Source organism: Mus caroli, unplaced genomic scaffold (genome assembly GCF_978045245.1).
Source record: "Mus caroli unplaced genomic scaffold, Mus_caroli_1 scaffold_11, whole genome shotgun sequence".
Lineage (NCBI taxonomy): Eukaryota > Metazoa > Chordata > Mammalia > Rodentia > Muridae > Mus > Mus caroli.
This window is the reverse complement of record NW_028227266.1, coordinates 41,072,483-41,089,004: the sequence shown is the minus strand read 5'-3', so window position 1 is coordinate 41,089,004 and position 16,522 is coordinate 41,072,483. Positions and strand designations below refer to the sequence as shown.

At 49.7% G+C, this 16,522-nt stretch overlaps 1 protein-coding gene across 1 annotated transcript in view; it reads left to right on the top strand.

The window, feature by feature from the left end:
- Positions 1-206: 206 nt before the first annotated feature.
- Pou2f3 (POU class 2 homeobox 3) overlaps positions 207-16,522 on the top strand; it is an 81,305-nt gene continuing 64,989 nt past the window's right edge. The window contains exons 1-2 of the mRNA XM_021172894.2: positions 207-234; positions 6,807-6,875. Coding sequence (XP_021028553.1) covers positions 207-234; positions 6,807-6,875 — 97 coding nt within the window. The remainder of the gene's footprint in view (positions 235-6,806; positions 6,876-16,522) is intronic.

Below are 16,522 nucleotides of genomic sequence, written 5' to 3'. Positions count from 1 at the left end.
CCTGGGGAGTGTGCTAAGCCTGTCCGCGGAGTGCTGCCCGGGCCGGAGCAGCGGAGTACGCGACCGAGGTGGCAGCCGCTCCTGTAGTGGCTGCAGCTGCGGCGGCAGAGGGCGGGAGGAGGGAGACCCTGGCTTCCCCGGGGGCCAGGCTGGGGCAGCAGCGAGGGACCTGGGGGGGCGCTGGCTTTGGCCCCGCCTGGGGCAGGATGGTGAATCTGGAGCCCATGCACACAGGTAAGGGGAAGAGGGAGTGAGCTCCGACAGGTGTCACTGCGCGTGGGAAGGGACCAAGGACAGGGACAACATTGCACCACGCGAGGGGCTGGGGGTTGGGGGTGGCGTTAACTCCTCGGCGGCCAGGAGAGGGCGATGCGGATAGCGGGTCCTTTCCGGTCGGCGTGGATAGGTAGGTATGGGGAGAGGGGTTAAAAGGAGCAACTTTGGAATATGAAACCTTGGAGAACAGTGGAGAGGGGCATGAAGTTCCTGAAGCCCCAGATCTGGGGAGTTAGACAGTGCGTGGGACTTGGGTGTGCTGAAGCACTGGAGTCCCAGGAGGTTGCAGGAGTTGGGTGGTTCAATCACTCAGCTAGGGTGTGGACCTGGGAGTGCATACGTGTATCCACATGCTGCGTGTTTGGTGTCCGGGCACCTGTGTGAAATGCAGGCAAAGTGGGCATGGGGGATGCCTAGGGGAATTGGGTAGGGTGGAGCAAATCCAAAGGCGCACCTGGGGCAGATGCCATGCCACGGGATCGTTCATTGATTAGGACTTGTGCAAGCATGTGTTTGTGTGTATGTGTGTCATGAGTGTCTGCCTGTCCCCCCGTGTGTGTTGAGAGGATGGGTGAAGTAAACGCCAAAGAACCTGATGAGTCTTGGACCACACGTGTTCCGGTTGTGTTGGAGGTGTGTCCACTCATTATCCATTGGTCATCTGTGTTATGGGCTCAGTGTATAATGGGTTTATATGCCTGAGGGGATGACAACAGGCACATCTGAGTACGATATTGCATGACCTCCTTTCCTGAGGAAACCAGGAGATGGAATGACCCGGAGTCAGTTACCCGGTAGCTTACAAATGGGAGATGGGTGTGGAGAGACCCAGCCCTGTCAATCACTCAGATCCTCTGAGCACTGCTAGGCTAAGGATGCTACCAAGCTAGAGAGTTAAACTTGCTGATGGGTTGAGGTGGGGGAAGGGACGATCTTCTCATTGGCTACCTGAGGCGTTGGGCAAGTAACAGAATCAAAATGCAAAAAGCTGTACCTAATTTGACCACTTACAGCCTAGTACCTTACCTCTTGCACACAGTGCAAGGGCCTAGTAATTTTTCCTTAGGACTTGAGGGTTGCTGTAGAAATTGTATGGATTGCTCTAGAAGAACAGGGTGGGAGGAAAGGAGGAAGAGGAGAAAAGGGGAAGGGGGGAGAAAGTAGATCTTCTGACCCACCCCCAAGAAACAGAACAGGCTAGGTCTTCCTGTCTCCCATCACTCCTGGAAGCAGACATTAGTTGGGGTCCAGGAGGGCCCTGATGCCTGGTTTCACTAATGCTGTTTCTCAGCAGGGCTGAGTACAAACGGAGAGATGTTGGCACTCAGTGGCTGGTGCCCCAGGATTTGCCAGGAAGGACTAGGTGAGGCTGAAGGAACCATCCAATTGGGTGTACTCCAGTGTCTGAGGAGAGTCTTCAGATCCAAAGCAATACTGTGGGCTGGGAAGGTCCTGGGGACAGGTCCTCTGGGCAGGCATTTCACCGCCCCCCCCCCCCATTTCCTACCAGGAAAGCCAGGCTTCAAATGCAGCTCTGTCCAAAGGTAGCTCAATAGAAAGTAGGGAGTTCTCTAGAACCAAAATCAGGGACTTCCTGGGGGGTTTTCCACCTCCCTGCCTACTGGAGGCTTCTCCCTAAGGAAGTGGGAGGAGGTAGAACAGCTGGATCCTAGCAGCTTGGGAACTGGGAGGGTCTGGTAGAGAGCAAGAGAGGAGAGAAGCTGGGAGAGAAGCCCAGGCCCCTCCCCCATGCAAGCCCCCAGTCGATGCTCCTCAGAGGTCTGCCCAGCATCTCTGCTCTACAGGGCTCCGGATGGAGTGTGCTGAACCCAAAGTGGGTGATCCCTCAGGATGGGGCTTGATCTGCCTCTGTGTACTTCGCCTGATTTCCCTCTCCAATTGCCTTGAAGGCCTCCCTGCTACACTCTTTAACTAGCTCCCCGCCCCCACCCCACCAGTCCCCCCAGAGTTATTGATCTTCCTCCGTGTCACTCACAAAATCTTGGTCCCTCTGTGCTGTGTGCTCACCATTCAGTGGCCCATCCAAAGGCTCACTGGGCTTGGAGCCTTCTGTGCTGTCCCTGCTTTCTCCATTCAAGGTCTTTGTTGTCATTTGAGACAGTCTTCTTCCGTTCGTTCGTAGCTTAAAGCTTATATCAAACTCAAATTAATCCTCCTGTCTCAGCATCTCCAATTCTTGGATTACAGGCATAAGTCACTGTAGGCTTTGAGGTTTTTGTAGGGTCTTTCAGAGTGGGCCTGCCGTGTACAAAAGAAGGGACACTCGTCTTTATTTTGGAAACCTTGTGTATTTTAGTCCCTCTATAATTAACCCATTTTCTGCTGCTCCACTTCCCCTGGAATTCCCACCACCATGCACTTAGGGATGCCTCCGATGGTTTCCTGAGTAGTATCAGTGTGATGGGGGGTCCATAAACCTGGACATAGACTTGCTTCTGGGTGCCCATTCAGAGGGCACCATAGCTATGTGGTCCTTGACGGCCTGGATACAAATGCTGATTCAGGTTTGCCACAGTCTCCTCTCCGTGTTCTCATCGAACATCTTTCACTGTGGAGCCTGGTGATCATAGCAAGTAGCAGGGGAGTTCTCAGACTGAGAGGGACTTCCTGTGCTCAGGCCTAAAGGGACAGACAAGAGCCAGTCAGTCAGGATGGGAGAAGAGAGAAAAGTGGTACACAGTCAACCAGAGGGTAGCAGTGTCTGGCCGTGGGTGTCTTTCTATGTATCTCACTGTCAGCGCAGGGAGGGAGGGAGGTCTAGACACCCCAGACCTGTGCCAGTTGGTGTTCAGGAATGCATTTGAGCCAAAAGGCCTGTCAGAGGGAAGGAGGGAGAAGAAAAGTCTACACTAGAAGAAGAGTTGGAGCCTTGGCTGGCTCAGAAATGGCACTGGATGGCTTCAGGAAGTCCTCCCTGTAGAGGGACCCACAAAAAGCAAGTATTTGAGTAAGGAACCTAGATGCTGGTCTAGCTAGTCCCTTCCTAGACCAGGAACAGGGACAACAGGAGAGCGAGGTGAAGCTCTTGTTTGCCCAGAACAGCCTAAACCCAGGAGGGCACTCAGCCTGCTGCTTGCATTGAGCACTGCCTTGAGGTGCCTGTGTTTCCAGGTATCTATGGGGGAACTACTTCTGACCATGCCACGGGAAGGCCGAGGCAACTTCATGCTATGATGGCACTAGGCGAGGCAGGTTGTGGTCTACCTGAAGTATCTGGGCGCTCACACTGAGCACCTGAGCCTCCTCAGGGAAGGGAGCATGGCAGAGAGCCGACTCAGACAGACGGAGATAAGAACACAGTGGAGCTGGCCCCACCCCACACCTCTCTCCCTCACCCCCGGCAGTGCTGTCCGACGGGTGAAGGGTTACTGCCAGCGTCTCAGGGAGTTTCGGTGTTGGCCCATTTTTAGGCTGAGACCCAAGGGTTCGTCCCACCCATCAGCATCAGCCTCCTACCCAACAAGAACAGGTTCTTAGAGCATCAGATGCCGGGGACTGAAAGAGGTTTCCAGGCTATCTCATCCTATCCCTCATGAAGCTCCACTCCCTGCCCGAAGAGTTGGGCTGTCACCAGGTCATGGCAACATGAGGGGCCTTGGATGTCTTTGGAACTAACTTCAGGCATGATTAAGACTAAGCTTTAAGTTTTTTCAAAGGACAAACAAGAGGCTGTCTTAGTGGAAAGCGATAGAAGGAACGGTGTAAAAGGAAAGTTGGGGTGATGTGCAACAAAATGAGTCTTGGCTCAAAAGGCTACACTCGTAAGTCAGTCCTTATGGTGTAGGCATGTAGTCCCAGATACTCCTGGGAGGCTGAAACAAGAAGATCACAAGTTCAAATCCTGCATGAGTTAGAGTGGGTTCGAGGCTAGCCTTGGCAACTTGTTGAGACCTTGCCTCAAAAGAAGGAGAGGCCTGGGCTATGTCTCAGTGGTAGTAGAAACAAGACCATGATTCTATTCTCGGAAACACACATGCACACACACACACACACACACACACACACACACACAGAGTTATCTATCTAAATGCAGGGTTTGAAATAAGTTGAACTGGAAACTCTGACGGACGTAGTGGCCTCACAGACAGTCCCCCAAGCCTTTTCTGTTCTCATGAGCAGTTTTCCTCTGTAGGTGGAATCAGGAGAATTCTAACAGCTTCCTCGGTAAGTTACAGAGGTGCAAGACTGAAAGCCACAGCTGTCCTTGGGAATCAGGAGAGGCTAAGGAGAGGACATAACCAGAATGCAGAAGGGGACCGAGACTCATGTCTAAGCCAGTTAGTAGGCACACATTCTCTTTCATCTTGCCCATGCTTCTGGGAGGTGTGCTGATCATCCCGGGTCTGCATGAGAAAATTCACATTGTCCTTTGTACCTCAGATCCCCTGGCCATTTAGTGATGGCATTGTTTACCTTCTGGCTTTTCTGCTGCCAAAACCCATGCTCTGAAGTCCTGAATTCTACCTCTGCTAAAACAGGTCAAAAGTAGCAGAGGGAGAGGATGTCCCTCCAGTGTCTTCCCAGCAGGTTCTGGCTTGGAGCTTTTTCCTTCACATTCAAGTGTGGGATACGGATGGATGTTGGACATTTTCCAGATCCATGCTGGGACAAAGTGAGAAGCCCGGTGTTTCTGCGGTAGCAATTGAGCAGCGGCAGAGGCCCCTGCTAGTTCTGTATATGCATGCATATGTGTATGCAGGGCTAACTGTATGGAAAATTAGCAAGTGCCGAAGGAAGGCCTTGGGTTTGGTTCAACAAAGGCCTCCCAAAGGCAGAGCAGCGGTGGGGGTGTCCCTGAGACTGCCACAACCCTGGAGTCCAGCATGGCAGTCTAGGAAGGTCCTACAGAGCTCTCACTATATACCCGGGCGTCCTCAAAATTCAGAGACTCCTAGGGTGGCCTTATTTCTTCCCCTACTTCTGGTGCATTTGCTGATCTCTGCATCTCTGCTTTGCCTGGCACCACGGTCACTTCATTACAGAGCTGTAAATACATTTAAGAGCTACACACATTAGCACCTTACCAAAAAGAAAGGGGGCGGCGCTTTCTCTCTTTTCCTGGGGCGGAGGTCCACCCTTTTCCCTCATCCTGATCATCTCCAGACCTCAGATGTCTACTCTGCCAACTGCCTGATTACCTGATGCAAATTAAGGCTGCCTCCTTGACTGGGATTGGCTGAGGAGCTTCGTATGCAAATGAACTCACCAAGACTTTATCTAGTTTGAAAGAGTTAAAGTGCTGCCCCAGAGAAAAGGGTGGAGTGGGGGTTGAGGGGTGTTTGACACAATTTGAATAAAATATTCTCTGTCTTAAACATTAGGATCTGGATGGTTCAATAAGGAGAGGAGCTGGGAGAGTGAGCTCAGAGTGGCCTCTTTCTTTCCCTCCGCAGACTAAGGAGGAGGTTTAGAGCCTCTCAGGTGGTGGCAGCTTGCTGTTATGGGTAAATGTTTCCTTTATTGCAAAGAAGCAGAGTGGAGAGGCCAGAGCAGCAGCGCTTGGGGGCTGACACGGGACCCTGCGCAGGTCTGCTCTCTCAGCGGAGCATCCATTTCTCACTGAGCAATTTGGAGGAATAAGAGAGAAGGGAAGCAGCCTTAAAGGGCGAGATCTCTGAGAAGGGTGTCAAGGAGCTAGGGCTTGATTCCCCAGACAGCGCATTGACCTCTGAGCACCAGACAGACAGCAGCAGACCTGGGAACAGACAGGTAAGAAGAGCAAATGCAAACTTTGGTTAAAGTACGCTTGCCTCCGAGGGTAGCTGTGTTAAATCCCATGGGGAGCAAAAGAGTGCTGCTTGATTTGCATGTATCAAAGTCTTCCTCTCTAAGTTCAAGGCTGGCCTCAAGTTATGGTCCTTCTTCCTGATTAAGACTCCTGAATGCTGAGTTTATAGGCATGTCCCACCACACCTGGTTTTCTATGAAGCTATTTTATTTTATTTTACTTAAGTTTTGTGAGACAGGGTTTCTCTGTGTATCTCTGGCTGTCCTGGAACTCCTTCTGTAGAACAGACTGACTGGCCATGAACTCAAGAAATCCTTCTGCCTCTGCCTCCTGAGTGCTGGGATTAAAGGTGTGCACCACCATCGCCCAGATACACCTGGATTTTTATGCAACTTTAAGAAGACACATTCCCCAAATTCCAAAGAAATTGAGGGTGGGGGGTGGGCAGGGATTTTCCCCCCCCCCTCCACCCTGCTTCTATTCCATATCCTTGTGTCTGAGCGATGGGAGGGTGGTGATGAATCTTGCAGAAGGTGAGAGGCCCTCCAGTAGTTGTGGAAAATTGGGGGGAAGGCTAGGCTAGGAAGCTCGCCCAGAAGGAGGGGGTCTGTGCCTCCAAGCTTATGAATATTCTAATGGCTATGTGTTCAGGAATCAGGAATTTGAAAGTCTGATGGTTGTTGTAATTACACATTCATCTTTGCTGTTTAGCTAAAGCCACGTATGTCACGGCGAGAAAAATGGTGACCTGTTATTAAAGCCAGGCGTGTTTTCCCTGCAGAGATCAAGATGAGTGGGGATGTTGCTGATTCCACGGACACCCGCAGCACTTTCGGTCAAGTGGAGTCAGGTAAGGAAGGTGTTGTCTTCTGGGCCTGAGTGGTTAGGGGAAACTGTCCAGCAATGTGGTGTCTCTTCTTGCTCAGTATTTCAAATCCAAAAGCTGGATGGTGAGTCCTGAGTGACTTCTCAAGAGATAGCAGGGCATGACTCTGGAGCCTTGCAATAAGAAATATTGACCTTGATAGAACAAACCTCTGGAACCAGGTCAGGAAGGAGCCAGATCCTTAGGAACAAAGGACAGAAGTTAGGGAGCACAACCACTCTCTCATTGCTGGACATCAAACCTAGGGGCTGTGCACGTGCTAGACCAGTGTTCTTCCACTGTATTCCGTGACGTGTGTGTGTGTGTGTGTGTGTGTGTGTGTGTGTGAGAGAGAGAGAGAGAGAGAGAGAGATAGAGAGAGAGAGAGAGAGGTTAAACCTAGAGCTTTGCCATGTGGTAGGCAGATGTTCTACCAGTGAGCCATATTCAAAGTCTTTAATTTTGAGACAAGGTTTCCTAAATGGCCCAGGCTGGTCTTAAACTCACCATGTAACTCAGGCTGGCCTCAAACTTGAGATCTCCCCGCCCTAGCCTCCTGGGAAGCTGCTATAAGCACATGTTTCATTTAAAAAAAAAAAAAAGACTTTATTTTCTGTTTTACTGTTAGTGTGTGTTTATGTGTTTATGTGCATGGATGCGCATGTGGCGTGTGCATAAGTGGAGATCAGAAGACAACTTTTCAGAGTTTCCTTTGTCTTTCTGTGGGCTCTGGGGATGGAACTCTGGTCTCACAGCATGCACAGCCAGCACCACTGACCTCACTCCTACCCCATTTTGTTAGATTATGAGTCACACCTGGAAGCTCCACTCTAACACAGAAGCAACACACTGTATTGTCAGCTCCTGAGAGGACCTGTCTTTGGTAGATGAGGACCAGGTTCTGTGTTTGTTTGAGACTGGGTTTCTCTATGTAGCCCTGGATGCCCTGGAACTCACTCTGTAGACCAGACTAGCCTCAAACTCAAAAATCTGCCTGCCTCTGCCTCCCATGTGTGCCACCATTGCCATCCAAGGTTCTTTTTGTTTGTTTGTTTTTGTTTTTTTGGAAACAGGGTTTCTCTGTGTAGTCCTGGCTTCCTGGAACTCACTTTGTAGACCAGGCTGGACTCAGAAATCTGCCTGCCTCTGCCTCCCAAGTGCTGGGATTAAAGGCGTGTGCCACCACCGCCCAGTTCTAAGGTTCTTAACAGTCTTTCTTAAGGAATTCAGCAAACAGGCCTGTGTCTAAGTGTTAGTGTTCTGATAGCGTATAGATAGCTGGTACGGTGTATGGATGGCTCAGAGAAGAAGGGATCGATGTCTGGACATAGAACTTTTTTTTTTTTTTTAAAGATTTATTTATTTATTATATGTAAGTACACTGTAGCTGTCTTCAGACACTCCAGAAGAGGGCGCCAGATCTCATTGCGGATGGTTGTGAGCCACCATGTGGTTGCTGGGATTTGAACTCTGGACCTTCAGAAGAGCAGTCGGGTGCTCTTACCCACTGAGCCATCTCACCAGCCCTGGACATAGAACTTTATCTTGTGAAAAAAAGAACGGAGACAGGAAAGAACTGAGTCTCATTTCTTTCTTCTCTCTTGTTTCTACCATAGCCAGAGCCTTGGTTTGAAAAGGAGTGTAATTCAAAAAAAAAAAAAAAAAAAAAAGAGTTTGAAGAAAGATAACTTTAGTGGCCTCCCAACAAGGCCCTGATTAGTGTTTCCTCTGGATCATTACAGACAGAAGTGAGAAGAGGAAAAGAGGCGATGTCCTCTCAAACTAAAAGCTCTTTCGACAGTTCTGAAACATTCTAGCTCTTAAAGCTAAGAGAGAGGCATGTGGTTGAGGGGGCACTGTGGCGAGGGCTTGTCTTCAGGATCCACGTGCTGCTCCAGGACTCTGCTCTTCAGTTTAACATTGTGGCAGGGTCTACTTGCTTGGGTGGCAATGCAGGTAGAGCTACAGTCTTTACGTTCTCCAGGCACCCCCATTTTCCAGGGTGTTGTTCACTCAACCTTATTGGTTATTGAACTTAAGTACTTGTGCATGGTGACCAAGCACTCTACCACTGAACCTTTTCTACTGCATTCGTTCATTCATTCATTCATTTGTTTTGACACAGTATTTTACTGAGTTGTCCTTAAACTTGCTCTGTAGCCCAGGTTGGCCTCCAACTTGCAATCCCCCTGTCTCAGCCTCAGCTGAGATCACAGGCCTGTGACTTTAGCCAGTTTGCTGGTGGCATGTGTTACTAAGGTTGATGGAGAAAGGTAATGGCTAATTTCTTTCGATCTCAAGAAGCTGAGATGAGCTCAGATGAAAAGTGCCAGAGGCTCTGCCTGTGCTGATGGCCTTCCCAGAGTAGAGCTGTGACTCTAGAGAAACTGTCCTTCTCCTGGAACCAACTCTGCTTCCCCAGACCCCATGAGCCAGACACAGCTGAGCAGTGTCCATATGGAAACGATCACCCTCATTGCTGCAACCAGGGCTTTGCTATAAGTTATCCTAACCCGGGCTGGAGAGATGATGGCTCAGTGGTTAAGAGCACTCTCTGCTCTTCCAGAGGTCCTGAATTCAAAGGGGGCTCACAACCATCTGCAATGGGATCCGATGCCCTCTTCTGGTGTGTCTGAAGACAGCTACAGTGTACTCATATAAATAAAATAAAAAATAAGTTATCCAGATCCAGTTGGGGATTGGTGTGAGGAGTCAGAATAAACCACCCTGAACCCCTCAAGAATGAGCCAAGGAAGGTGGAGCTTCAACAGTAGGAGGAGACCAGGAAGTCCAATGTGTTATGTGTTGCCTGGACAAATTCTAGTCTCCTATAGGGGACTGTGGAAGCTGTGTACCAAGAGAATTAAGGGTGAGAGAATCCAGAGATGAACTAGGGCTGTCAGAATCCATCCTGACATGCTGCCAACCTCTTCAGGAGGTAGACCTTTGAAGGGCATGGTTTCAAGTCAAACAGACCTGGGCTAAAAGCTGGCAAACAAGCCAGGCAGGATGCTGCCCTCCTGTAAGCAACACTCAGGCTGAGACAAAAGGACTGACAACAGTTGGAGAGCCGGGAAGTAGTGGCATACACCTTTAATCCCAGCACTCGGGAGGCAGAGGCAGGCGGATTTCTGAGTTCAAGGCCAGCCTGGTCTACAGAGTGAGTCCCAGGACAGCCAGGACTACACAGAGAAACCCTGCCTTGAAAAAAAAAAAAAAAAAAACCAATAAACAGACAACAGTTGAGGAGTTCAAATCCAGTCCTGGCTAGAAGGAGTTCTGGGCCAGCCTGGGCTACACAGTGAGTCCCTGCCTCTCCCTTCACAATGTCAAGAAAAAGCCTACGAACAGGACCTGATTTTTTTCATTTATCCTTTTCACAAAGTGACCTGAGAAAATGAGGGTAAATTGACAAGGAGTTGAGCTATGTAAGGGCCAGCACTGCTGTCATGTTGGTTTGGTTTTGTTTGTTTGAGACAAGGTCCCACTAAGTAGCTCTGGCTGTTCTGTAACTTGATGTGTAGCCCAGGCTGACCTTGAACTCACAGAGACCTCTCTGTCTCTGTCTACTGAGGTTGGGATCAAAGGTGTGCAGCACCACACCTAGCTACTACCACTCAAAGTACCCGGTGTCTGTGGAGCTCAGAAAGAAGAGTGTGTCAAATCCCCTGGAGCTGGAGTTACTTGGAAGGTTGTAATCTATGTTGTGGGTGCTGGGAATCAAAGCTCGCTCCTCTATAAGAGCCAGGGTACTTAACCTCTGTGCCTGTTCTCCAGCCTATCACTGCTGTGATTCTATAACTCTGGGTAGTACTGTGCAAAGACTACAGGTGCCTGCCTGGGCTGCTCTCTTTCCCTTCACCTGAGCAAGTGGGTCAGCTCCAGAAGTTGGTTTTGCTCTGTTTAACAATCAAGAAAAGGTTGTGTGTGGGTCCTTGAGGTAGATCCCCGGGAGACAGTGATGTCTTTGACCTCTGAAGTTTTCATGTCTTCCCCTTCAGGCTTTTGCTCAGTGGTAGGATTAATATTTAGGTGGTCCTAAATTAAGGGCAAGAGAAAAAAAAAGAAGTCGCTAATTAAAGAAAACAAACTTCCTGGAAAGTGTTCTGATTTTTTTTTTTTTTTAAGAGAGGAAAGCTCATTACCAGTTACAATGGTTACCGACTTAGTTTAATGGTTTCCTTTGAATTTTTAAAAGACACATTCACCTCCCCAGCAGGGCATGAGTTAATAGGTGGTTTGTGTCTGAGTTTTTTTTTTTTTTTTTTTTTTTTTTTTTTTGATTTTTCCGAGACAGGGTTTCTCTGTGTAGCCCTGGCTGTCCTGGCACTCACTTTGTAGACCAGGCTGGCCTCGAACTCAGAAATCCGCCTGCCTCTGCCTCCCGAGTGCTGGGATTAAAGGCGTGCGCCACCACGCCCGGCTTGTGTCTGAGTTTTAAAGGGAACTATAAGCAAAGATGACCCAGAAAACCCCTGTGTACTGGAAAGCATCGAAGTATTGTGTGAAAACCCCTAGGGCGTTAGGGCTGGGAGCTGGGAAAGGGGAGTCGCTCTGGTCCACTCTGAGTTGGCGGGGAAGTCCTTGGAGATCTTTCTCAGACCTGCAGGGCAATTCACACCTTCCCTCACCCCCACCCCTCAGCCGAGAACAAAATGCTCTGGAGCTCAGAGTCTCTCTCTCTCTCTCTCTCTCTCTCTCTCTCTCTCTCTCTCTCTCAAGACTCTGGAAATCCTGTCTGCACGTCCCCTCAAACCCCCTTCCTCCTCCTGTGGCAGCTACTTGCTTTTTGTGAATTCCTCTTACCTCCCACCAGTTGCCACATTCCTTCCCGCAGGGTTTATTTTCAGTACTGGGGATTGAACCCAGAGTCTCAGGCATCCTAAGCAAGGATTCTGCCCCTGAACTATACCCCCAGCTGTGTGCGCACGTGCAAACGCACGCACAAGGAGCCAGAGGACACCTCTCTCCTCAGTCACCTTGTTTTCACACAGGGACTCTCACTGTTTTGCTTAGTGGGCCAGGCTAGCGCCCCTAGGATCCCCCAGTCTCCATCCCTCCTCCAGCTCTGGGATTACAAGAGCACGCTACAGTGTTTATTGCAGAGGTTCCAGGGGTTGAATTCGGGCCCTTATGCTTATGTAGCAAGAGCACTGTACCAAGCCGTCTATCTGTCTGTCTGTCTGTCTGTCTGTTCTTGAGAAACTCATGGAGCTCAGCTGGATCTCATTACAGATGGTCGTGAGCCACCATGATGTGATTGCTGGAAACTGAACTCAGGACCTCTGATAGAGCAGTCAGTGCTCTTAACCGCTGAGGCCATCTCTTCAGCCCTCCTTTTCTCTTCTCAACCAAGCAGTTGGATAAAAATATAACTTTTTTCATGCATTAAAAGTCCCCAGGCTGTAACTGACAGCTCCCAACACCAAAGCAGCTGACCTTGGGGGTTTTAGGCTGTGCTGATCACTTGTGGCCTCAAACACTAGAGAAAAGACAAAAACCAATGTTTCAGAAGGAAGGGAGGGAGGGAGGGAGGGAGGGAGGGAGGGAGGGAGGGAGGAAGGAAGGAAGGAAGGAAGGAAGGAAGGAAGGAAGGAAGGAAGGAAGGAAGGAAGGAAGGGACAAAGGGAAAACCCATTGGGTCACATCCCCCTCCTGCCCTCCAGCCCCATGTAAAAGCTTTTTGGACATCATCTCATTTAACACGCACAGTAAACAGAGACCTGATTAGTTAGCTCTGTTCTCTCCATGGAGAACATTGTGGCTGAGAGGAAAAATGTAGCTTGTTTAGAAGTCATCAGGTTATTGTCTATTCCAATGTAGATCGTTAGTTTCTTCTTTACAAAGGAAGGCTTTGTACTAGATTATCTGGGAGGGCTGGCTTGTAAGGTCTGCTTTCTGTACGCTCTCGCCCTCCCATCTGTTTGAATATCTCTTAAGTGCGTGTAGGTTTTCCAGGGAGTTGAGTGCCGGCTCACCGCTCCCTTCCTCCCAAGACAGCCCTGCTTTTCTTTCAGTGGCTCCCATCCTACCCTGGCTTAGCTGGCAGTCCCATGGCAATGTCTAGGACCTCCACTTTGCAGCCTGTGCTGGGCTCTGGAGTTTCTGTCCCCATGAAACTTTCCTCCAAGGATAGGGTGTGTGTGTGTGTGTGTGTGTGTGTGTGTGTGTGTGTGTGTGAGCTACAGGTAGGGGAAGTTGAGGCTGGTGATGAGAGTGTTAGCCAAGGTTCCCGAGGTCCCTTACCCAGAACACGACAAGCTGCAGGGTGAACTTTTCTAGTGTCTCTACCCATTGATGTTAGTGGGAAGACCGAGGGCTGCCCATTTTGGAAAACCAGAGAGAGAGGGGACATAAGAAAGTGACGTCATCACAGCAGATGCCTAAATCAGGAAGGGTGGTCTTGCAGGACTAGAAAGAAGATTGATCCAGTCTAAGACAGAAAGGCCTGTCTGGGGCCAGAGTGTTTGCTTGGGTGTCTTAATCAGGGTTTTTATTACCATGATAAAACACTGACCAAAGGGAAAGTTGGGAAGGAAAGGTTTTATTTGGCTTACACTTCCACATCACTGTTCATCATTGAAGGATGTCAGGGCAGGAACTCAAACTGGTCAGGAACCTGGAGGCAGGAGCTGAAGGAGAGGCCAAGGAAGGATGATTACTGGCTTGCTCATGGCTTGCTCAACCTGCTTTCTTATAGAACGCAGGACCACCAGACCAGGGATGGCACCACCTATAATGGGCTGGGCCCTATCCTATCAATCACTAAGAAAATGCCCTACGGTTGGATCTTGTGGAGACATTTCTTCATTGAGGTTACCTCCTTTCAGATAACTCTAGCTTGTTTCAAGTTGATATAAGACCAGCCAGCACAAATGGGTACTAGAAGGAAAGAGCAGGGCCGGCTGCTCCTGCTGGTGCACAGTGTAGGGTCTAGCCTGGGTAAGAATGTTCTTCCCCTTCTTTGGGAACCACTATTCATCTCACTAGAGGGGAGGGAGGATAGCTTTCTCATCCATTCCTCCAAGTTGAGACATCCTTGTCTTATCTCTGAGACTAAATGACTAACATCTGTCTGCAGTCTAGAACCACCCAGGAGACTCAGTTGGACAGAAGAACTTCCAACAGGGCTTTAAATATGATGGGTATGTCTGTCCAGGAGAGGACCAGGGCAACATAAACAAACCAGTGGTCTCCTCAGGCTTTTGAAGACTGGTAGTGATGACCCAGGACTACCTCCCTCTCTTGGGTAAGGGTCTGCTCCTTCCTTGGACTCCACCCTCAAGTTACTTGGGAGCTAAGCTGGGGATTGCAACCAGGAAGGAAGGTTCTGGGAATATATGAAGGCGGTGAGAGAAGAGGGTAGCTTTCAGTTCTGATGTTAATAGATGCTAATAAAGTGGTCTTTCAAAGGCTGATAGGACTGGAGAGAAACCCAGAGGTACTCGAAGATCAGGTGAGACTCTCTGATGATGTATAAAGAGGCTCCTCTGGACACCTGTTCTAATGAGACTTGTATGTGAGCGAGTGTGTGTGCACACACACGTCCTGGGCACTTATGACTAAATGAGAGTGGGTGTGAAGGCATCTTGAAAAGGACACACCACTGAGAAAAGACCATCCATCATAGGAAGGTAATTAGGAAACGTGCTGTAATGGAGAGGCATGAGGAAAGTGCCTGGGACTTCAGATTTTTTTCAGATGGTGATGGTGGCAGCGGGTGGAGTGGGGGGTGGGGGGGATTGTGGGTGGGGATCTGCAAAAATAAAGCAAGGAGAAGAAGTGCTGCTCTCAAGGTTTGAGCCTCAGTCTGTCCCAGCTCGGTCCCTCACCTCTGTGGATGTGCCACTACCACCTCAAGTTACTACAAAACCAGGACAGATTCTGGTAATGGGATTCTGATGTTCTTATCTGTGCCTTTGTGAACGTTCAAAACCATCCTTGGAAAAGGAGAGCCTCCAATAATGAGAGTACCAATCGCCCTTGTTTTTCATCCCTCAGAAGCCAAACCCACTGGTTGGCGAGGGTGCGCACCTTAGTCCCAGTACTGAAGAGGCAGAAGAAGCAGGATGGATGATCTCTGAGTTCGAGGCCAGCCTGGTCTGCAGAGTGAGTTCCAGGACAGTCAGGGTTACACAGAGAAACCCTGCCTCAGAAAAACACCAGAGAGAGAAAGAGAGAGAGAGAGAGAGACAGAGACACACAGAGAGAGAGAGAGAGAGAGAGAGAGAGAGACAGACAGACAGACAGACACAGACAGACAGAGGCAGAGAGAGATACACAGAAAGAGACACACAGAGAGAAATCCAAACCTATACTTTCTCTTGGCTCCTTGTTCATATAGGAATCAATACCCCACTGTCTGGACGGCCTTAATATCCCTCACCTACAGCCCTTAGCTAACTTCAGTGTGGTTTCCATCTCCTCTTATTTCTGGTTTCTGTGACAGGGAAATTAGAAGGTAACAACTCACCACCCAGGCTTGCAACTGTAGCTGTAAGTGCTGACGGTCTCAGGGAGTGGCCTACAGTGCCTGGAACTGCCTATCTGTCCCCAGCCCTTGGAGAACTGTAGCAAATAGAACAGCCTCGGTGGTAGTTGACAACTATGCCCCCATGACTTCCAGCTATAGCAGGGCTCCTCCGTGGGTTCACAGCCCACCCTGTAGGATAGCCAAGGCTTGGACAAGCCATGAGTACCTGTTGGCCCTCTCTATACCACTGTCTCTTCCTTGTGGAGGTCTACTTAAGGAAATGACTTCCTTTCTTTCCAGCCTAACCGGGCAGACTGAGGGGGACAGAGGCAGGGATGTGTGAGCTGTCTTTACCACCTGGCTTCCCTTCCTTGTCTCTGAGTACATTCCTGTTCCCCAAACAATCCCAAGTGGAGGACCATTTGTTTTTCCAGTCTGTCCCAGATCAATATCCAATCCTGCTGTGTGTGATGGCATTGAATACTAAGGTCTGACCTAAGACCACTTTCAGCAATAGTCAAACAGCTCTGCACTCCAGCCAACAGGAAGACCCTTGGTGTTCTACAGGCGCCTTTAAGGTCTTACTCCTGCAGTTTGTACCTGATCAGAGACCTTAATGCAGGTCTGCGGACCACCCTTGGCCACACTTGGAGGTGCACTGTATAGGAGCACTTCGTGTTTTGTCTTTGACTTCTTGGAGCAGTGGGTATACAGGAACTTGGGCACCATCTTCTTGCGACCTTGATAAAGAGATAGTGTAGGGTGGGGTGATGAGGCTCTGCTAGGAGACAGGCCCCAGTATATTCATGAAATGCATTGGCACCTTGCCTCCAGCACACAAGCAGATTGGGTGCTGAGCAGTGTCAGGACCCTAGGCTATTGCAGCATCCCGAGCCTTCATCCTTGACCCAAACTCTCCTCCTCAAGAAACAAATGAAGCCGGGCAGTGGTGGCGCACGCCTTTAATCCCAGCACTTGGGAGGCAGAGGCAGGCGGATTTCTGAGTTCGAGGCCAGCCTGGTCTACAGAGTGAGTTCCAGACAGCCAGGACTACACAGAGAACCCTGTCTCGAAAAACCAAAAAAAAAAAAAGAAAAAGAAACAAATGAAAATGAGGCCCGGAGGTGGAAGGCCTGGAGTTTCAGGCCAACACCTGCTA